Source organism: Camellia sinensis, chromosome 5, assembly GCF_055761805.1.
Source record: "Camellia sinensis isolate YWXY chromosome 5, ASM5576180v1, whole genome shotgun sequence".
Taxonomy (NCBI): domain Eukaryota; kingdom Viridiplantae; phylum Streptophyta; class Magnoliopsida; order Ericales; family Theaceae; genus Camellia; species Camellia sinensis.
Window position 1 is genome coordinate 157,690,404 of NC_138965.1, and position 23,012 is coordinate 157,713,415.

Consider the following 23,012-nt stretch of genomic DNA (forward strand, 5'->3'; position numbering starts at 1 on the left):
TCACAAGTAAGAACTCGGAGTGTTTTTTGTGCCCTATTTATTTATTCCCCTTTTTGTGCATCTACCTCTTTCTCTACTTGCTGCGCACATAGAAGACCAAACACAGAAATTGTTCCATTGGATGACCAACAGGATGACCAGAAGACACCATGACAGCCACGGTCGACAAGTTCTGGCCGATCAACCGGATGCATAGTTTTTGTATTCGGATTTGTGTTCGGTCATCTATATGCCTAAATTTTTTATCTTTCTCTATAGGTAGAGCCCATTTTTGTTTGAGTCAAATTTCATTTTGTTATGATTTTCTTGCAATGATTTTGTCGTTACACATCAACAAATGACAGAATTTAACAATTCCAGTTAAAACTAAAGTCAAATGTAATTTTTCTCCAACTTCAAACATAAACCATTGATTATCACAACGAAACCAATGCAGAGAGATATCAATTGCAGAGAATAGTTCAATCTACTATATTTTTATCAATGAAAGCTATTTTAACTTGCCATCGGGGTCTCTCTAATTTGATTATGTATTAGATTATACACAATTGGAGAAGCTAGACAAAATTTGCTTCTTGCCAAATTGAAGCTTACATGTACTTCGCAAAAAAATTATTTTCTTAACCAAAAGTGAAAGTAAAATGTTTCTTCTTTTTTTTTTTTCACCTTCAATACTCTGCTACATTTATAATGTAGTTTTTTTTTTTAACTGTTCTTTTGGCGGCAAAAATAGCCAATTATAACCATGAGAAAATTGAAGATTCAAAAGTTATTAAGATTTGATTTAATTAAAGAACTTCAATCTCAGCTTCTGGGAGAACCAATCTGAGAAACCAGCCACCACAAAGCCCACAAACACCTGCCCAAAACCACCAAACAATAAGTATAAAACAAATGGGGAAAATGCGAAAAAAATATAGATTGGGATTTTTTTTTGTCCCTAAATTTAAAAAAGGCCCGAACCAAACCTAGCCTAAGCAAGAGGCTATACAAGCAATGGTGAAGATTGTAATTCACCTGAGCTGAGCCAATTATGTAAATTGGTGAGTAGTGCTGCCCATGAACCACCATGTCTGCTAACATGGCAAGCGGTATGGTGAGTGACACGCCTAGCGCTGCCACCAGTGGGGTGGTCCATACAACACCCAAGGCCCTGCAAAAATAAAGCCAAGAAATAAATAAATAAACCCAAAAAATAAAATAACATAAAACAGAAAGTGGAAAGAGTGAGCTTTCTCAGGCATACCAGAAATAGTCAGAGAGGAAGCTACTGACAAAGCAGTTAGCAAGAAGAACTCCTTCCACTTTAGGAGAGTGAGGAATTATGAATTTGGGTTCAATTCCCATGGAAGTCAGAGGCCATACTGAAAAGCAGATTTTGAATGCGTTTGATCAACAAATGTAAAAATTAAAAGATGAAATAAGATAAAATACACCTATGATTAGCATATGTTTCATGTCATTTTGGTTGTCTAATTTTTAATTTTATCAATTTAATCCTTTAGTTTTCCGATTTAAGTCAAATTGGTCCAATTACAAACAGCTGTCTAAATAGTAAACCAAATAAGTATAAAATTCACATGTCATCACTTTGGTCCCCAAAGTTTTACTTTCACCAATTTCATCCATTGTGCTTCATCTTCTCCGTTAGTGTTTACAGACAAACTGACAAAATTGAATACTTTGGAGATGTAAGTGACACGAAATTCATATTTAAGGGACCATATCTCTATTTCATTTTGTACCGGGAGCAAATATTCCGCGGAGCCCATACTCCTTTCATCCAAGCTCCTTGTCTATCTGATCGACTTGCGAGCACAACGGCGGTGAGCTACGCGGCGGTGTGTGGCCGGAAAACCTCTCCAACGGTCAAGTTAGCACACACTCAAAAAGAGAGAGAGAGGAAGAGAGAGATAAATCACAAAGAGTGTTTCTCACCAAATGATGTTCCATCCTCGGGATGGGGGGCGCAGTCATGCTTATATACTTTCTGCGCTCAACTCTGCACCCATTAGTCTCTTTATACGTGGAGCTGCTCTCCCATATGTCAGCACAAATACAGCGAACAACACCTAACCAAACCGCCAGACAACATTAGCGAGAACTCGGTAGCCCGACGGCATCACCCCGGCCTCCTTCGACCGAGCTACTTAACGAGTCCAACAGTGCCACTCGCTGAGCTCCATCACAACCGAGCTCGGTAGTATTCCAATACGGCCGAGCTCCAGACAGGTTAGGCTGGTCCGTGAGAGACCTTTCTACTGAGCTACATGAGTGAACAATAAGCCTGGGTTGACAGATGATCATCTCGGCCGAATGGGCCCTGGACCTCAACCGAGCAATCCACTCTAGTTCAGCCAACGTTAGTTCAGCCCAAATACGCTCGGACCTCTTTTTAGCCCGGTCATTTCTACAGCCCAAAGCCAGATTATGAAATCTCCCTCACAATTGCCCCTTAATTCTATCCACATTTGCGTGACCGAAATTACATTACAATGCCGGGATAGACTTTTCGCTCGGTGGTTCACTTTGCTTGGTCGGCGAGCAAAGTCAGCTCGGCGACTTTCTTCTTGGCGAGCAAGATCAGCTCAGCAAGGAACTCCAAGGTCGGTGGGCAAGGTCCGCTCCACGACTTGCTTCTTGGTGAGCAAGATCAGCTCGGCAAGGAACTCCATGGTCGACGAGCAAGGTCCACTCGACGACTTACTTCTTGGTGAGCAAGATTAGCTCGGCAAAGAACTCCATGGTCGACGAGCAAGGTCCGTTCTGCGACTTGCTTCTTGGCGAGCAAGATCAACTCGGCAAGGAACTCCATGGTCGACGAGCAAGGTCCGCTTGGTGACTTGCTTCTTGGCGAGCAAGATCAGGTCGACAAGGAACTCCAAGGTTGGCGAGCAAGGTCCGCTCAACGACTTACCTCTTGGCGAGCAAGATCAGGTCGACAAGGAACTCTAAGGTTGGCGAGCAAGGTCCGCTCGACGACTTACCTCTTGGCGAGCAAAATCAGCTCGGCAAGGAACTCAAAGGTCGGCGAGCATAGTCCGCTCGACGACTTTCTTCTTGGCGAGCAAGATCAGCTCGGCAAGGAACTCCAAGGTCGCGAGCAAGGTCCACTCGGTGACTTGCTTCTTAGCGAGCAAGATCAGCTCGGCAATGAACTCCAGGGTCGGCGAGCAAGGTCCGCTCGGCAACTTACCTCTTGGCAAGCAAGATCAGCTCGGCAAGGAACTCCAAGGTTGGGGAGCAAGGTTCGCTCGGCGACTTACCTCTTGGCAAGCAAAATCAGCTCGGCAAGGAACTCAAAGGTAGGCGAGCAAGGTCAGCTCGGCGACTTTCTTCTTGGCGAGCAAGATCAGCACGGTAAGGAACTCCAAGGTCGGCGAGCAAGGTCCGCTCGGCAACTTACCTCTTGGCGAGCAAGATCAGCTCGGCAAGGAACTCCAAGGTCGGCGAGTAAGGTCCGCTCGGTGACTTACTTCTTGGCGAGCAAGATCAGCTCGGCAAAAAACTCCAAGGTCGGCGAGCAAGGTCTGCTCAGCGACTTACCACTTGGCAAACAAGATCAGCTTGGCAAGGAACTCAAAGGTCGGCAAGCAAGGTCAGCTCGACGACTTTTTTCTTGGCGAGCAAGATCAGCTCGGCAAGGAACTCCAAGGTCGGTGGGCAAGGTCCGCTCCGCGACTTGCTTCTTGGCGAACAAGATCAGCTCGGCAAGGAACTCCAAGGTCGGTGAGCAAGGTCTGCACGGCGACTTACCTCTTGGAAAGCAAGATCAGCTTGGCAAGGAATTCCAAGGTCGGCGAGCAAGGTCCGCTCAGCGACTTATTTCTTGGCGAGCAAGATCAGCTCGGCAAGGAACTTCAAGGTCGGTGAGCAAGGTCCACTCGGCGACTTACCTCTTGGCGAGCAAGATCAGTTTGGCAAGGAACTCAAAGGTCGGCGAGCAAGGTCAGCTCGGCGACTTTCTTCTTGGCGAGCAAGCCCAGCTCGGCAAGGAACTCCAAGGTAGCGAGCAAGGTCTGCTCGGCGACTTGCTTCTTGGCGAGCAAGATTAGCTCGGCAAGGAACTCCAAGGTCGGCGAGCAAGGTCCGTTCGGCGACTTCCCTCTTGGAGAGCAAGATCAGCTCGGCAAGGAACTCAAAGGTAGGCGAGCAAGGTCAGCTCGGCGACTTTCTTCTTGGCGAGCAAGATTAGCTCGACAAGGAACTCCAAGGTCGGCGAGCAAGGTCGGCGAGCAAGGTCCGCTCGGTGACTTATCTCTTGGCGAGCAAGATCAGCTCGGCAAGGAACTAAAAGGTCGGTGAGCAAGGTCCGCTCGGCGACTTATCTCTTGGCGAGCAAGATCAGCTCGGCAAGGAACTCAAAGGTAAGCGAGCAAGGTCAGCTCGGCGACTTTCTTCTTGGTGAGCAAGATCAGCTCGGCAAGGAATTCAAAGGTCGGCGAGCAAGATCAGCTCGGCGACTTTCTTCTTGGCCAGCAAGATCAGCTCGACAAGGAACTCCAAGGTCGGCGAGCAAGGTCCGCTCGGCGACTTACCTCTTGGAGAGCAAGATCAGTTCGGTAAGGAACTCCAAGGTCGACGAGCAAGGTCCGCTCGACGACTTACTTCTGGGCGAGCAAGATCAGCTCAGCAAGGAACTCCAGGGTCAGCGAGCAAAGTCCGCTTGGTGACTTACCTGTTGGCGAGCAAGATCAGCTTCGCAAGGAACTCCAAGGTCGGAGAGCAGGGTCAGCTCGGCGACTTGCTTCTTGGCGAGCGAGATCAGCTCGGCAAGGAACTCAAAGGTAGGCGAGCAAGGTCAGCTCGCCGACTTTCTTTTTGGCGAGCAAGACCAGTTCGGCAAGGAACTCCAAGGTCGGCGAGCAAGGTCCACTCGGCGACTTACCTCTTCGCGAGCAAGATCAGCTTGGCAAAGAACTCCAAGTTCGGCGAGTAAGATCCGCTTGGCAACTTACTTCTTGGCGAGCAAGATCAGCTCAACACGGAACTCCAAGGTCGGAGAGCAAGGTCAGCTCGACGACACGCTTCTTGGCGAGCAAGATCAGCTCGGCAAGGAACTCCAAGGTCGCGAGCAAGGTCCGCTCGGCGATTTGCGTTTTGGCGAGCAAGATCAACTCAGCAAGAAATTCCAAGGTCGAAGAGCAAGGTCAGCTCGGCGACTTGCTTCTTGGCGAGCAAGATCAACTCGACAAGGAACTCCAAGGTCGCGAGCAAGGTCCGCTCGGCGACTTGCATCTTGGTGAGCAAGATCAGCTCGGCAAGGAACTCCAAGCTCGGTGAGCAAGATCCGCTTGGCGACTTACCTCTTGGCAAGCAAGATCAGCTCGAAAAGGAATTCCAAGGTCGCGAGCAAGGTCCGCTCGGCGACTTGCGTTTTGGCGAGCAAGATCAGCTCGGCAAGGAACTCCAAGGTCGGCGAGCAAGATCCGCTCGGTGACTTACCTCTTGGCAAGTAAGATCAGCTCGGTAAGGAACTTAAAGGTAGACGAGCAAGGTCAGCTCGCCGACTTTCTTCTTGGCGAGCAAGACCAGCTCGGCAAGGAACTCCAAGGTCGGCGAGCAAGGTCCACTCGGTGACTTACCTCTTCGCGAGCAAGATCTGCTCGGCAAGGAACTCCAAGCTCGGTGAGTAAGATCTGCTCGGCGACTTATCTCTTGGCAAGCAAGATCAGCTCGACAAGGAACTCCAAGGTCGCGAGCAAGGTCCGCTCAACGACTTGCGTTTTGGCGAGCAAGATCAGCTCGGCAAGGAACTCCAAGGTCGGCGAGCAAGGTCCGCTCGATGACTTACCTCTTGGCAAGTAAGATCAGCTCGGCAAGGAACTCAAAGGTAGACGAGCAAGGTCAGTTCGACGACTTTCTGCTTGGCGAGCAAGATCAGCTCAGCAAGGAACTCTAAGGGCGGCGAGCAAGGTCCGCTCGGTGACTTACCTTTTGGCGAGCAGGATCCGCTCGGCAAGGAATTCTAAAGTTGATTAAAACCATCAACAAACCTCTTGCCAAGTAAAATCCATCAGGCAAGAAATTCCAAAGTTGATAAAATCATCAACAGACCTCTTGCCGAGTAAAACCCGTCTGGTAAGGAATTCCAAAGTTGATCAAAACCATCAACATACCTTTTGCCGAAGAAAATCCGTCCGACAAGGAATCCCAAAGTTGATCGAAACCATCAACACACCTCTTGCCGAGGAAAACCAGTCCGACAAGGAATTCCAAACTTGATCAAAACCATCAACAAACCTCTTGTCGAGCAAAATTCGCCCGACAAGGAATTTAGATCTTTCCATCTAAATGATTGTTAGTTGCCCCTTAGACCGCACTAAATCCGTTTGGTGAGGCAAAAATACAACAATTTTCAAGAAAATGGTCTAATTGTTTCATTGCGCCATTGGCAAAAAGGGTTACAAAAACATAACTAAGAACAAAACTTTAGATTGGCAGAGTTCGATGTTCTGGAAATGGATCGGCCATTTATATTCCGCGAGTTTTATGCCCCTTTTCCTCGGCCTTCTTATAGACGTCTTCCAAAAATCGAACTCTCTATATCTCTTCCATGGCGGTTTGCATGGCCATCATCTTGTTCGACTGTGTGAACCTTTCATACTACTCTCTTATTCTCTACTACCGGACTTGTCGTCACGGTAGCTGCGGCTGCATCGTCTTCGACTCGGATTTGTTCATTGATGCGCTGCATTAGTTGGCCCATGGATGTCGGCTAGTTCATAGTAAGTAAGTCCTGCAGCCTATGTCCGACCGGGAGACCGCGCTTATATTGGGTGATTGCCAAGTTGATCAGGCAATCTAAAATCTCATTGAAGGTTTCCCAGTATCTGGAGTTGTATTCCTTGAGTGTGTCGCTCGACTCCATTTTGACACTGAGAATGTGGTCCACCTTCTTTGACGTTTTAGTGTTGGTCTTGAAACGAGTCACAAAGGCTTCCACCAACTGCTGCCACTTTTCGATGCTTCCCTCCGGTAGCCTCCCAAACCATTTCAAGCCCAGCTCGCCCAAACTCGACGGGAAGATAAGGCACATAAGAGCGTCATTTGCGCCTATATCCGGCCATGACCTGCCGGAAGTGGCTTACATGCATGTATGGATCGGTCTTTCCGTCGTAGAGCATAAACTTGGGCTGGTGAAAGCCCGTGAGGAAAGATGTGGTTTCTATCTCAAGGGAGAAGGGGGTGGTGTTCAGCCTCGCCAAATCTGTGTTTAGAGGAATAGGCACGGCCGAGCGGAGTGGCGGCATTATGGCCTCCTCACTGGCGTGACCTCTGTAAGACAGCCGCTGGAGCGCCGGCACCCTTTCGGCCTCCCGTCGGCGAGCTCGCCCCTTCAGGACATCTCTCAAGTCCTCTGAATGGACAGAGTAAGAATATCCCGAAGTGGTCGCTGGATGTGAGGGATCGTAGGTACTATCTTACGCGCTAGACTTCTCTGCAGGCGTGTCTAGGTCTCCACCCCTATAGTTTCTAGTGATAGAAAGGGAGGGAGTGCGCCATTGGCTCTGGCTGCCTGAACGGCGGGGTTGGGTGCGCTCACTGTGGTCTCCCACTCTAGCAACACCCTTCCCTTTGACCTGGCATTTGAGAGCTTCCATCTCTACCGCCATTCTCTGGATGACGGTGTCTTGGTCCCTTAACTTGTGCTCCAAACGTCTAGCGTGCGATTCTCTTCCCCGCTGGTGTCCGTCTGGGCTCCTTGAATGACCAAAACTTCTACCGCACTTATCTCGCGCATCTCTTGAATGTCCTCCTGGGGAAGTCTCCAGGTCCGCCATGTTCTTAACGGCGGGGAGTTCGTCTCTCCGTCTGGCTGATTCCGGGGTAACACCGTCAATGGCAGACAATGGTATTTCGTCGTTGTTCGCCATTGAAAGCAATCAGATGAGCTTGGAAGACAAGGTTTTGTCTGTTGAACTCTTCCCATAGACGGTGCCAATTGTACGGGAAACAAATATTCCGCGGAGCCTATACTCTTTTCGTCCAAGCTCCTTGTCTATCCGATCGACCTGCGAGCACAACGGCGGTGAGCTACCCGGCAGTGTGTGGCCGGAAAACCCCTCAGACGGTCAAGTTAGTACACACTCAGGGAGAGAGAAAGGAAGAGAGAGATAAATCACAAAGAGTGTTTCTTACCAAATGATGTTCCATCCTTGGCATGGGGGGCGCAGTCATGCTTATATACTTTCTGCGCTCAACTCTGCACCCATTAGTCTCTTTACACGTGGAGCTGCTTTTCCATCTGTTAGCACAAATCTAGAGAACACCACCTAACCAAACCGCCAGACAGCATTAGCGAGAACTCGGCAGCCCGGCGGCATCACCCCGGCCTCCTTCGACTGAGCTACTTAACGAGTCCATCAGTGCCACTCGTTGAGCTCCATCACAACCGAGCTCGGTAGCATTCCAGTACGGCCGAGCTCCAGACAGGTTAGGCTGGTCCGTGAGAGACCTTTCTGCCGAGCTACATGAGCGAACAATAAGCCTGGGTTGACAGACGATTATCTCAGCCGAATGGGCCCTGGACCTCAACCGAGCAATCCACTCTAGTTCAGCCAACGCTAGCTCGGCCCAAACACGCTCGGACCTTTTTTTAGCCCGGTCATTCTCACGGCCCAAAGCCAGATTATGAAATCTCCCTCACATATTTCATTCTGTTAATCATTTAGACGTTCCATTTAAAACTATACCAATTTGACAAAATCAACAAAATGTATTTTAAGAGTAATTTCAGTGAGCTTCTATAATGACTGCCATTGTCCAATTATAACAAGAAAAATGCTTGGGAGCACTAATTAGTGCTCCCACTAATTAGGTGGCAGTGGGTCCCGCCATTAATGATGTGATGTTTTGGTCTTGGAATTGTATTTTTTTTTTTTTTTTTTCACTTTTTTAATGCATTAGTGCTATTAGTGATGATGTTTTTAGTGGGATGAATCATTGTTGTTATAACAATCCACACGAAAAACCTTCTCTGGCGGCTTGTCAAAAAGACAGTAAAAAAATAACATTGCCAAATTTAGTACAAGGTTTGACAATACCATTTGTGCCAATTAAACTCACCTAAGATTTTATAATGGTATGACTGACAGAATAAACAATGGTTTGAATGTGTCAAAATGGCATTTGCACCGATGAAGGAACATTGCTAAATTTTTGACATTTTGATTCTGTAACTTTTCAAATTATAGTTTTGACAATGAATAGTAAAATTGCTCTGACAGAGTAGGAACTCTGTTAAAGGCATGTCTAATTTTGAGCAGAGTGTATCATAGAGCATTTGCAAGTAATTATCACTAAAGTATGGAAAAGGTTTGCAGCTTTCTGCACTTACTGAGCCACCAAAGGGTAATAAGCGTGAACAATCCAATATATCCATATAACTTTTGCATGTCTACTCTTTTTCCTTCTACGCCTGTAAACTTCTTTAGAAGCACTGCAAGATTGTAATTGTTGTAAGTCAAATTATCATGATTATCCATTTTCAGAAGATTGAAAAGAAGATGATAAAATACACATACATCTGAAATACGCGTTTTGTGACACTTTGGTTCTTCTAATTTTAATTTTATCAATGTCGCTCTTAAATTTACTAATTTGAGACAAATTGATCAAATATCAACTAACCGTCTAATTTGTCAACTGAATGATAGCAAAATACACCTATGGTCCATTTAAATTGAAATTGAGAAAAAATTAAAGCTTTCAGGTCTAAGGTGACATAGAATGAAAGTTCTAGTGACCATAGGTGTATTTTATTATGATTCTCTTAATGATTTATAGTGTCCATTTAAAATTGGACCAATTTGATCATTTGACTCAAAATTTGGAGAACCAGAGTGACAGAAAACAAATATTTAGGAATCATGTGTATATTTTATCTTTAAAAGAACTATTTGAACAGAGGGAGAGATGTTGAACCAGTAAACAGTGCATAAGTCATGGCTGAGAGAAGAGCACATAGATCTCCAACCAGTGAATGCTTCCCATTTCTGAACACAAGAAATTAATCATCATTTGGTTGTGAAAAAAGAATTAAGTCTGTCTAGGAATACAGAAATTGACCACAGAACTAGACACAAAAATTATATAGACAGGCAAGAATTTTCAAAAGTGAACCCTACCAACAATTTTGTAAAATCTTATCCATTTATGTGTATTTTGTATTTTGTGTATAGCTTTTGTGTCAACATAAAAATTAAGCAATTAAAACAAAAAATAAATAAATGATTAAGGTAAAAACAAACCTACGTGGATTTGCTCAAACGAGATTGGTCTGTGGACCAAGTTTTCCCAAGTGTTGTCATGGCAACACCGGCCATGCTGACAACAACAGAGACTACTTTCACCACATTTATGGAGTCTTGTCTCAGAAATGCACCAATGAAGAGAGTGAAAAGCCCTGAAGTTGAACACAACACCATTGTACTGGCAACACTCGTTCGCGCCAGTGCAGCATTTGTTAAATACTGCACACAACAAAAATCAATGATCAACACTTGTCAATCTTAAAAATTCCACAAGGAATTCAATAACATAAGATGAATACATATGGTAATTCTTTGTAGATTAACCATGGCAGTATGTTTTAACACCAGGATCTTTGAAAAAACACACAAACAAACTGTTACAGACTTCTCTTAAATGGTCTGTCCAAGCCACTCAATCTAAGTTAATATACTCTAAAGGCTTCTTCATCCATTGCTAATTGGTTATAATTTAGATACCTCCAAAATTCTAATATGGCCAAATCTTTGTATCGGGTCTGTTTCTGTAGTCTCTCATCTCCCTTTCACCTCCACATGTGACCAGACCGCATGTGCAAGTTGGTTTTAGAGACTTGCCCCACATTGCCTCTAAGACACTTGAACTTGGTTAATATAGTTTAAGGGCCTCTACCAATTGATTTTGAACTTGTCCTTCATTCTCTCCTCCCCTTTGTAATGTTTACTTCCAGCAATAAAATATTACCTTCTTTTGCCAATAAATAAATAAAAAAAATGGTATTGGACATGACGGACCGCATGTGGAGGAATGTGTTAGAGATTTGTCCTACATTGCCTCTTTGAGCCACCCAAACTTAGTCATCATAGTCTAAGAGCCTCTCTACATAAGATCAATTGATTTTGGATTGACTGTCTCAAAAATTCTAACACAAATTAATCTAGTACATAAGTAGATCAAGTACAATCAAAAGCAAGATTTAAAAATTTACGTGACAAAGAAGTATATATAAGGCTTGCCTCAAGCTAGCCTAGGGCTGCTAGAGTGAACTAAACTGTTCATCACCCACTTGAGCGGCCTTCTCCTTGTGCTCTTGAGCAGCATACAAACCTGCTCGAGCAGCCTCACAAATTAGGCTCCACACTCCCACATCATTATGACATAATTTGAAAATTTTAACAAGGTAAGGACGTGGGAGGGGCAATCAAATTATGGTACAACTATGCTACAAGTTAAAATGTGTATGCAGAAAATCAAAAGAATTAGGCAGATTAAATAAAGTATTTTCTTGGATGTCTCAAGCATTTATCAGCTTTGAAAATGCATCTTTTCTTTTCATCAGCTTCGAAATGGTCCAACAGTCAAAACTCACAACTTTTATGTGACCTAAGGCGCTTATCAAGCATATTCCATCATTTTGTTCGTCAATTTTGCAATTTTTACATTTAGGAGATTTTATTTTTTGCAATTATTTTCTCTAGAAAATTTTGTTTTGGTTGCATCTTATTTTGAAATGTTTCTTCAAGTTTTTAGCAATCAAAATTTTCTGATTTTATTTATTTATTGCTTGATTAGTTTGGAATTTTCCTTTTTGGTTGTTTCCTAGTAGACTTAGACTGTGTTTGGATCTTCAATTAAATCTGAATGAAATAAAAATAAAATTATTATTATTATTATTATTATTTTCACTTCACAAATCTTTCAAAATCGAACACAGCCTAGGATTGCTCTATTATTAGTCTAAAGTTTAAACCTCTACGCTATTGAACTTTTTTGACTGATTTTTCTTGCAACATTAAGTCAAAGAAATCTCCAAGAAAGCAAAAAAATGCCTCACCTCAGTAATAAACCAGATAGGAGCAATGAACAACCCCAGTCTAGCCATTTCCTTGTTGTTAAGCTCTTTCTCTTTTGTCAACTTGTCAACACCACTATTTATTTCTTCAGTGTCCAACACCATTCCCTCCTCCTGAGATTTAAGCTCCATTCCATCCTCTTTAACTGTTTCAGAAACTTCATTCACCGGCTCATCGGCTTTCACTGGAGACTCGAGTCTGCTAGAGGGCTTAACTGAATTTTCTTCGTCGTCACTGCTATCGCTGGACCGACATCTCATGCAATAGCATAAACCATCTTTGATGAAAGCTATTGGGAGGTAAAGTACCAGAAGAGATGTTCCCAGATATGCCAGGGCAAATGGATGGTCATATTCTTCAAAAATTCCCTGTAAAATAAATGTTAACTAGGTAAGAGCTCTAGCATGGATTCAAATTTGTGCATATGGGTCAAAATGGATAATTCAACAATGTAAGCACTATATAGCTAAAGATTTAAGAAACTAGATTTCAATAGTCATGTAGAAATGATTGGGATACACTACATCTTTGGTTCTTATAGTTAATACTAAATTACATAATAGTCCTTATAATTATAATTTCACCAATTTAAACCTCCCACGTCCAATAATGTTTGGACATGGTCCTTCCACCAATTTCCATTAGCATTTAAGATGAAAAAACACCGCTTGCGAGACTAGAGAGATTAAAGTTGAATTTGAAAGAAATTATTAGGACCACCCGTGTAACTAGCGGAAATTACTAAAATATCACGTGAGTCGCATGTAACTTTTTTTTCAATGAAAATGCTAACAACAATTGACAAAAGAATCACATTGAAACCCAATTAAAATTGTGGGATTTAAAATAATAGGAACTAAAGTAAAACCTCACTAAAACTAGAGGGACCGACAATGTAAATTACCCAAAATGATTGCATCTACGCTTTATCTATAAAAAAAATTGATATACATACATATTAATTATTAGAATAAAATATACTGACCTCCCTTGAGGTTTGATATACATACATATTAATTATTAGAATAAATTATACTGACCTCCCTTGAGGTTTGTTGCCATTATACTAGTGCCACTAAGTTTCAAAAATTACATTTTCCTCCCAAATATTTTGAGGCCTATTTTGGCAATTAGAAAAAAAGTCAACTTATTGGCTTATATGGGTCATATCACTTTTCTACTTTTTTGCACATTTTTTCAAAAAATATCAAAAAATTGATTTTTTTTCTACTTCCCAAAATACGCAAGTCGCATTAAAGCTTCACTCTCGGTTAGTCCAGCACTTAAATTTTTTTAAATTCCAATTTTGACCCTAATGCAACCCAACACTTGCCTGTCATTTCCTTCTCTCACAGTCCTTTCATCAAACAACACATAAACATTTAAATTTCAAACCACCTACACTCTCTCTCCAACCTCCAGCCTTATTCCATCTTCATTCCCTCATCCAAATCAAAGGCCAAACTAAGAGTGGAATCAGTAAGTCTTAAATTGAAGTAATTTAAAATACACAAACACGTGTAATACAACTCAAGAACAAGAAAGGAATCAGAATTATAAAAAAAAAAAAAGAAGTAAAGATTTGATTAGCCAATAAAAACAAAAACAAAAGACTCACACTGAGAATATCCTACATAAAGATACTTTATCTTAGAATATATATGTAAGTGTGTACAATAGAACACATATGAAGTGCAAAGATCTTTCCCCACCCAACCTATCATTTTTAACATACAATACAGTCCATCAAAAAACCAGAGGGTACAACTTACCTTTTGCATATTATGAGGCATCACTTTGACAAACCCACAGTGAACCCAATAACAAATGCTTAATGAGAAACAGAGAAAGAGAGCTCAATTCCAATAATTTCTCAAATAAACTTATACAAATTTCAGCAAGAGCAATGGTAGAGGGCCACAAAAAGTGTAGCTCAAATGGCTCAAAACTGCTAAAATGACGTCGTTTTGGGCGTAAAACGACGCAAAACGACGTCGTTTTGACAGTTTTGAACCATTTGAGCCAACTTTTTGTGGCCTCAAATATTTTTCTTTCAGCAAACCCAGTTGGGAACATTCATCAAACGGTAAAACTACCACCGAATCAAACCCATAAATCAATTCAAACCAGGAGTGAGGAAGTACGGCCCACATAATTGTGTGACAAGTCAACATTGACACTTGTCATTTTATACTCCCGCTCTATCCGATTCTTGCCAATTATATTTATTAAATATATATATATATATATATATATATTATTAAAAAATATATTATAATAATTCTTAGTATTGTTTTTATAAAGAATAAAGCTTGGACCCCAGTGGGGGTGCTGGGGGTTCTTTGTGATTGGTTGAAAAAATTGTTTTTTTTTTTTTTTTTTCTTTATTTTTGGCCATTGGCAGCCCCATGTGGCACTGGGGTGCTGGGGGTGCCAAAATGCTGGGGTCTCTAGCATTTCCGTTTTATAAATACTTATTAAGATTTATTTAAAATATTAATTGTTTCTTGTGATTTTATAAATTACAAATATTCTTTTGTCAAAAAAAATTATTTAACAGAATGAATAGAAAACTGATTTTCCTAACTACTATTTTATACAACAATAAAATTATTTGAATTATTAATTAAAATATATTTTTGATAACATTAAAAACTTTTAGTTGCCTTGATGATTTACTAATAAAATTGGTCATTTGTTATGTGATTAGAAATTTGAAAGGGTATAATGTAATTTCTAGAATTACATGGGCAATTCGTATTTGAAATAAATCTCAAAAGATATATTTGTAAATTATTCTATTTTTTAATTCTCATTCATTATAAAAAAATAAAAATAAAAAAATGGTGAGGGTTGGGTTGGGTCTTTTGTTATGTGATTAGAAATCTAGAAAGGTAAGATGTAATTTCTAGAATCACATGGATAATTCGTATTTTAAATAAATCTTAAGAGATATATTTGTAATTTATTTTATCTTTTAATTATCATTAATTATAAAAAAAATAAAAAATGGTGAGGGTTGGGTTGGGGTGGGGTGGCGGGTTCGCATTTGTACTATGGATCCTACTATATGATTTGTATGATTATAATTGATCTTAATTATCTTATATTTTATATTATTTATTCTGTTGTTAGTAGGGGAATTTTTTTTAATGTTCCCGATATTAAAATTTTATAAGATAAAAAACATACAATATTTTTGTAACAGTTGGAATTTTTCAATATTTCACAGAGAAAATTCGACACAGAGAATTTATCTCGACGCAAAAATTTCGCCCTAATCTGATATGATCACAGAGACATTTTATAAAAAAAATAAAATTAGATATCTCCTTCTACCCAAAGTTAATGTTTCGCTAATTTTTCCAGTTGGTTTTCTGTCTCTATCTTGATTTATTGTTTTAAGAAAGGATGAGGGGAGTTTCTATTTACACACTATAAAATTTTTAATTTAGTTTTTTTTTTTTTTTTTTTGTTTAGATAATAATTATTGAACAAAAATATATGGTTTGCATTTTGAACAACTCATTTTTATCCATAATTTATATTTAAACGATTAATTTTTAACTAAGTGAAAATTTGTCAAATAGAAATCCTAAAGGAGGAAGAGGAAAGTAAAACACACAAAATAATAAGAAGACGAGGGTATTATAATAATTTTATCATTCAGTTTATAATATTTTGGTCACTGTATATTTTCCATTCATTATATTAAAAAAGACAGACACTAGTGTAATTTTTGAAATGTCATGAAGCACTTTGTATTAAAATTTTGCTAAAATATACACTTCAGTTGTGTTTGGGTAGGGGGATTTAGGAAGAGATTTAAAAAAAAAAAACAAAAAAATGTGTAAAATTAGGTAAAATGTAAATATATTTTATTCACATTTTATCTACCTTTTTCCTTTCCCTTTTTAAATCTCTTTCCAAATCCCCTAATCAAACATAGCATTAAGACACATATTAAAAGGTTTTTAAAATTATATTCTTTTGCACAATTTTTATGAAGAATAATAATGTTATGTATCATGAAAAAAAATTTACAAAAATTATTAAAAAAGCATGACCGGCCAACAAGCCTTTTGATCGTAAGTGTTGTCAATCAACCAGTTATGTCTTTGTAATAATTTTTACAATATATCTTTTATGAAGCTTAAACTTATCATTATGAACAAATTATAATCTTCTAAAATTTGTTAACATATGATTTAAGGGCATAAGTTAACTACACAGCTGAAATTGCAGATTATATTACAATTGTGTAAAATGTAAAGTTTCTATTGTTAATCATTATCTGCTAGAAAAAAAAGAAGCAAACACACACTAATAGGACCATAGGATAGGGAAGCTATAACAATTCACTTGAGATAACATATTTTATTTGGTGGACTTGCAAAACTTGCTTTTCCTGGTCACTTTTTTTGAATTTTTTTTTAGTCTATTAAATAATTCTAGAATAGTGGTTTTGTCCAATTCAAAGTATGACTTATGAAAATAGTCTCATTAAAAATTATTCTCCCCAATATTTTCGATCATTTTCGCTTATCACTTTCGATCGTTTATTGTCCCCTATATGCTTTAGCACAATCCTTATGCATCGAATCATTTTTGTTACTTTTTCCTGCATTAAGTGATCCTCGAATTGCCAAATATTTAAGGATCTAAATATTGTTTGACAATTGGAAGGAGTTGGAGGATGCACATAGTGCAATTGGATTAATTAAATGAGAGAGTTCCACTTGGGAGTAGCTATTGGATCCATAAGGCACAGTAGTTTATTGTGAGGTTTTGTGATCATTTATATTATAGAGTTTGTCGAACATATTATTTGTGAAAAAAAAATTAAGTTAATTGGACATCTATATCCCATGATCAGGCCTTAATTATTTTTTAAAAAATATAAAAATCAAACTAGCCATTTATTGTTTTAAGAACAAATGTACTCTTGTAATAAGGATACAGATTTTCAATTAATCTAACTTTTTTATGGACGATCTACTCAATAAATGTTGCAATATGAACTGTTCAAATAATAAAAATAGGCTTAGGACAAATCTGCACGAGGCTCACAATTCAAAAGTCCCATATCCTTTATATGTGAGAGTTATATCCGATTCTGTGATCAAATTTTGTATACATAGAAAAAACTATATCCTAAAATCATCCATCTATCTCAGTCATGTCTCATTCTCTAACTTATGTATCTCATATTATTATGTTATCAAAATTAATAATTAAAAAAAAATATGAGACAAAAAATAGTATAGGAAGTGGGACAGATGAATCAATGTCCTTTAAAATCCTGTGTGAAAATTTCAAATCATTAGAGGCAAACTATTCATAAAAGTGTTCAATAATACAATGTGATTGGATGCCAAATAAAAACAAATTGTTGTTAGACATCCACCCACTCGTGGCAAAGTGGCCACCTTTGTAAGCACTAACTATAGTGCAAATTTGTCCAATTACTAAACTTTTCCGTACTTTTAGTGTTTCATTCATTGTTCATTGAAAAAAATTAAAAAATTAAAATTGACACTTTTGACTAGTATACACTTTTTTTTATTTTTAAATTTTTTATTCTCTATTTTAAAAGCACTAAATGTATTAAATTATATTGCAAGATTCATGCGTTTTGAAAATTTTAATATTTGACAAAATAAACACAGAAATTTAATGACAGTGTCCAGGCCCACTTTACTCCACGTCTTGCGGCATAATCCATTAATGGCTCCATAATATGATGTAAGAGGATTTGATTATGTTGAAATTTTAGATCATGATGAGAAAAAGGTGTTGCATGCACAGTATACTATCTATCCAAAAGAGAGAGTTTGTGAGATATATTAGACATCTTGTTTTGATGAGCAAAATTATTTATTTGTTAGTTTTTTGTGTATATTATTATAAAAAAATAAGTTAATTCGATAATTATCATCGTAATTTCTTAATTTTATTGCATTTATCTTACAATATATATATATATATATATATAAGGACCTTGCAAAATAAAAATATGACTCATGATGAATCTCATAAACTCGAATAATATAGTGTAGTCTTAATTATAGATTAAAGATCGTTCAAGTTTCATATATATATATATATATATGAAAATTTTGAAGTGTGTATAATTCAATCACAATCCTTTCAATGATGAGAGCCATCAAGTGTGTGGACCTTATCTTGTGAGAAAATTATGTCTCATTTTATAATTAGATTCTACAAATATATATTTATTAAAGGACGAGTATGAATATTATATTTCATTATTTCAATATCGAACAACATAAAGGTTGGCAATTTATCTTATAACAATGTCAAAAATATAGAAACATACACAAAAAGTATATAGATGGACAAAATTTCATAAAACTTGTTAGTAAAGTTTACTTTTTAAAAATTTCATTTATTTATTTGTATATCCGATTTTATATTTAAAAACTTATTATTTACCATTTACATTTGTTTAGTTCAGCATAGATTTATTTGAAAGCCATGACGACTAAGCTTGACCTAGAAAAATAATGGGTCATAATCAATTATTATATGACGAGCAAAAATAGTGACAGTTCTATCTAATGGACCGATCGTCATCGAAATGATATTGTAAACTCAACTTAACTCAACAAGTCTTATCTGGAACTGCTTCAAGTTTGATATATGGTTCTAACACTAACTCAATTCAAACAAAAAAATCTGGACTTGAATTTCTCTAAGGTGTTAGGAGGGCAAATTGGATACATGATCTATTTTTTTGTCATTTTATTATAGAAAGACGTACAATGAAACTCGGTACGAACCATGAAGTATTGTAAACCTCGGGCTCTAATAGCAGCAATCAAAACAGTAACCAATTGGTTGTTGGTCGAGTGGCGATTGGAGCTCGACTTGGTAGGGAGGACTACGGTTTGATCCCCCGCAACGCCAATTGGGAGGGGGCTTGAGTCTAACCATCCAGAACTGCTCCCCCGAATCCGGATTAGTCAGCCCAAAGTGGGTCGGATACCGGGTGGGTAACCACAAAAAAAAAAAAAAAAAAAAAAAAGCAATCAAAACAGTACTTATTTTCGGTCAGGAATCTTCTGTGTTCAAATGCCTTTATCTCAAAATATTTATAACTATTGAATATATGTCGATTTTTCACACAATTCAATAATTGTAAATGTTTTGAACAGTGAAATGAATATTTGAATACAAAAAAATCATTGGCCATCACTTTATGCAAATTATGTCAAATGAAACTCAACCAGTGTTTTTTTTTTTTTTTTTTAAATCAAATTATCATCATAAAAAAAAAAGATTGAATTTGAAATATGAGAGAGAGAGAGAGACACACACAGAGAGACAGACCGACAGACAGTGCGACTGACCTGAGCGACTTCTGCAGATGACACCCACATGATGATAACAGTGAGGATGAGAAACAACCCAGCTTTATATCTCCAACCCATCTCACAAAACCTACACCAATACACCAAGGAAGAAGCAAAGAGAGTTAAGTTAATCTGAAACACACATCAAATATCTCCCTCCCTCCCTCCCTCTCTACTTTTCGTTATATTATCTTATGAATTCTCGCTCTAGTACATACCCATATATATAGAGTTTTTGGGTTGTGTTCTTGATTGATAGCAACATGAAAGTTTGGAAAATTCTATTTGGTTACGGCTTTTGAGTCAATAATTTTGATTTACTGTTAGTTATGATATATTAAGATATTAATTATGATAAAATTTTGATTATGGTCTAAGAATTGTTTGGTTATAATTTATGTGATATTTAATTATAAGTATATATATATTTTTTTAATTATGACTCTCATAATATTGAGTTGTATCATTTATAATAATCAAACTCACAAATAACATAATTTAGATATGATATACATATTAGTATGACCTATTTTGGGAAGATAGTAAAAAATGATTTTTTGACTTTTAATCAAGCTTTTGGTTTTTTTAGATAAACGATTTGGAAAGTTGGTAGAAAGTTGTTTTTGGTTTTTTTGATTAATATTTGTTTATGATGTCAAATCACAATAAAATGACTAAACTATCCCCATTTAATTTAAAATTTTTACAACGTCACCCATGTAACACATTTTGATTCATGAGGGGTAGAATTGTGATTTCACCAATAGCTGAAAACTAACTTCCCAAATGAAAAAAAAATACAAAAAAACTAACTTTTAGCTTTTACTACAAACCTAAAAAAGTGGCTAAAAGTCAAGTTCCCAAAACACCCCTATCTTTTAATTTAGAAAATTTTATGTATATCATAGTATTTCCCGTAAATATTGGGGTTGTTTGGCAACTTAGATTTATGTTAAAATAGTTAATAAAATAAAATGTCACAATCAAATCATAATTATTTTATTTTTTCTCATAATTATAAAATTAATTTTAAAAAATTAATTATCATCTCAAATATAATTTTTTTTAACTAAATTAAAATAATTAAAACAAACTAAATAAAATAAGAAAAATGTTTGGGAGCTCTAAATTGGGAGCACTAAAGGAGCTTTAGAGAGTGGGAGATGTTTTGGCCTGAAGTTTTTTTTTCTTTTTTTTTTTTGAATTTCCACCTCATTAGTGGTCCACTAGTGTTCCCAAATTAGTATTCCCAAATTAGTAGGATGTATCATTGTTGATAAAATAACCAACTGTTGAAACCAGCCCATTAGGCGGTGTTTGGGATGAAATTTTTTGGATTTTTTTTTTTTTTTCACTAAAAGACAAATTAGTTACAAAACTAAAAATAATAAATCCAAACAAGATATCATATCAAATTCCATAATTATTTCACTTTTCTCTCACAAATATTACATCCAATCACAAAAAACTCAACTATCTTCTCAAACACAAAAAAAAAAATTTCTTCAATAATATCGTACAACTAAAAAAATCTATAAAAACACCTACTTTCCAAACACCGACGTAATGTAAAATGGTTTCAAATCAAAGGTTTCAGCGCCGCTTATTGCATGCGTCCTATCTATAAAGAAAAAAGTATCCACTGTAGACAAATGAGTGTTGCAATAACACAAGTTGCGTTTCGTAGAGTTTTTTAAATATGATTTGAGAATAAAATTATATTTTGAGTTTATAAATTTTAAAATTATGATTTAAGTATAAAAAATTTATTTGGTTATTAGTTTTAAAAAGAATTTTGAATTGAGTTTTGAATGTTTAATGTGACATGTAAAATAAGAAAATTTGTTTAGTTATGAGTTCTGAAAAGAGTTTTCAAAACTTAATTTAAATTGTTATAACTCATATCCAAACATACTATTCAAAACTCTATTAAAAATTCTGACCAACATTTATAACTAAACTCTTTTTAAAATTCAATTAAAAAAACTAATTATTAACAAAAAATAACATTAATCAATTTTTTTAATTGAAAATATTACAAATGAAATAATTTTTTTTTTCAAAATAAATATTCAATTACTGATTCATTGTATATTTGATTCGAATTATTATTTTTAAATATTTTTGATTTAAAATATAAAAAATATATTATTTTTGTGAAAAAAAAATCAAAAACAAATTCCCATTTTTTTTTTTTTCCAAATAATAAGTGCCATTTGCCACAAAAAAAAAAAAAAAAAAAAAAAAAAAACACCATTGTTCCGGTTGATTAGGCAGAAGACCCAAAGAGCAAATTCCAAATTCAAACTCCTAATTTTATCAAAAAAAAAAAAAATTCTAACTCCTAATCTACCTACCTAGAGTTGAGATGGAATAATAGAACTAACAATAGGGCTACCCATTGGGTAGCACAAGCCTGTGTCCATAATGACCTTCATGTAAGTTGGGTTTCAAACCCTCCAATGGCTCTCTCTGAAATTGTTAGGATTGATGCTCTTCTCCTGTGAGGGCTTCTGTGTAACTCTTTTCGTTCAAAAAAAAAAAAAAAACTCCCAATATGCTTTATTTCAGAGCTGCATTTGATAAAAAAAAAAACCAGTTACGAGACACCATCATATTTGATTCCACGCTATGGGTTGGTTGGAAAGAGGGAGAGAGAAAGGGAAGAGAGTGAAAACACCCATAATTTGTCATCTCACACACATAAAAACAGAGTGACAGAGAGAGAGAGATACCAAACACACATTTCAGCATGTTTTCAAATGGGCGCTGGAATTAACTTTTGAAAACTCAAACCAAACATGGTATTGGAATGTAGGGATGAAATTATAGTTTGAAAGTATAACCAAACACAGCCTCTCTCTATTAAAGTCTTATTTAGTTATTTATTTTGAGAGATTAAGTAATGGGATTGAACTACCGGTTCATTGTTTGATTTAAAATTTTTATTTTGAACTATTAGTCTCAAATATGTCAGATTATTATGTCCCATGGCGGCGGGATAAGGAGGATATGGGATTAAATGATGAAATGACTATTTTGACCCTCTACTATTTAATTATGTATTATATTTAGTAAAATTTAATAAAATTTAAATGTCTCAATTTAAAAATAAAATAATTTTATTTAATTTTTATTGATGTTTTATTTATTTAATTTTTTAAAATAATTTTTTATAGATATTTTATTGATGTTTTATTTTAAAATTTTGTTTATATTTTATTTAATTTCATTATTTAAATTTTAATAGATGTTTTATTTAATTTCATTATTTAATTATTATTATTTTTTAAAATAAATTTATTTAAAATTTTAATTAAAAAATAACATACATTTTTATTGATATTTTATTTATTTAATTTTAAAAAAATAAATTTATTTAATTGTACAAAAATAAAATAAAATAAAATATTATTTAATCTAGTTAAAAATAATTAAAATATTAAAGATATGTTTGATATTACTATTACTTAGTAAATAATTGAAAAGAATAAAATAGTTATTTGAGTATTTATCATTCTCCATAATATCCCAAATAAAAATAAGATTC

General features: G+C 36.8%; 1 protein-coding gene across 1 annotated transcript; it reads right to left on the reverse strand.

The window, feature by feature from the left end:
• Window positions 1-447: 447 nt before the first annotated feature.
• LOC114266294 (thiamine-repressible mitochondrial transport protein THI74) lies at window positions 448-19,662 on the reverse strand. The gene is made up of 8 exons (XM_082870249.1): window positions 19,460-19,662; window positions 12,068-12,454; window positions 10,258-10,475; window positions 9,928-9,998; window positions 9,341-9,442; window positions 1,247-1,364; window positions 1,018-1,153; window positions 448-859 (listed from the first exon to the last, which is right to left on the reverse strand). Exons 1-8 carry the CDS (start codon window positions 19,538-19,540, stop codon window positions 785-787), a joined length of 1,188 nt encoding a protein of 395 aa, XP_082726375.1. The 5' UTR covers window positions 19,541-19,662; the 3' UTR covers window positions 448-784.
• Window positions 19,663-23,012: the final 3,350 nt, after the last annotated feature.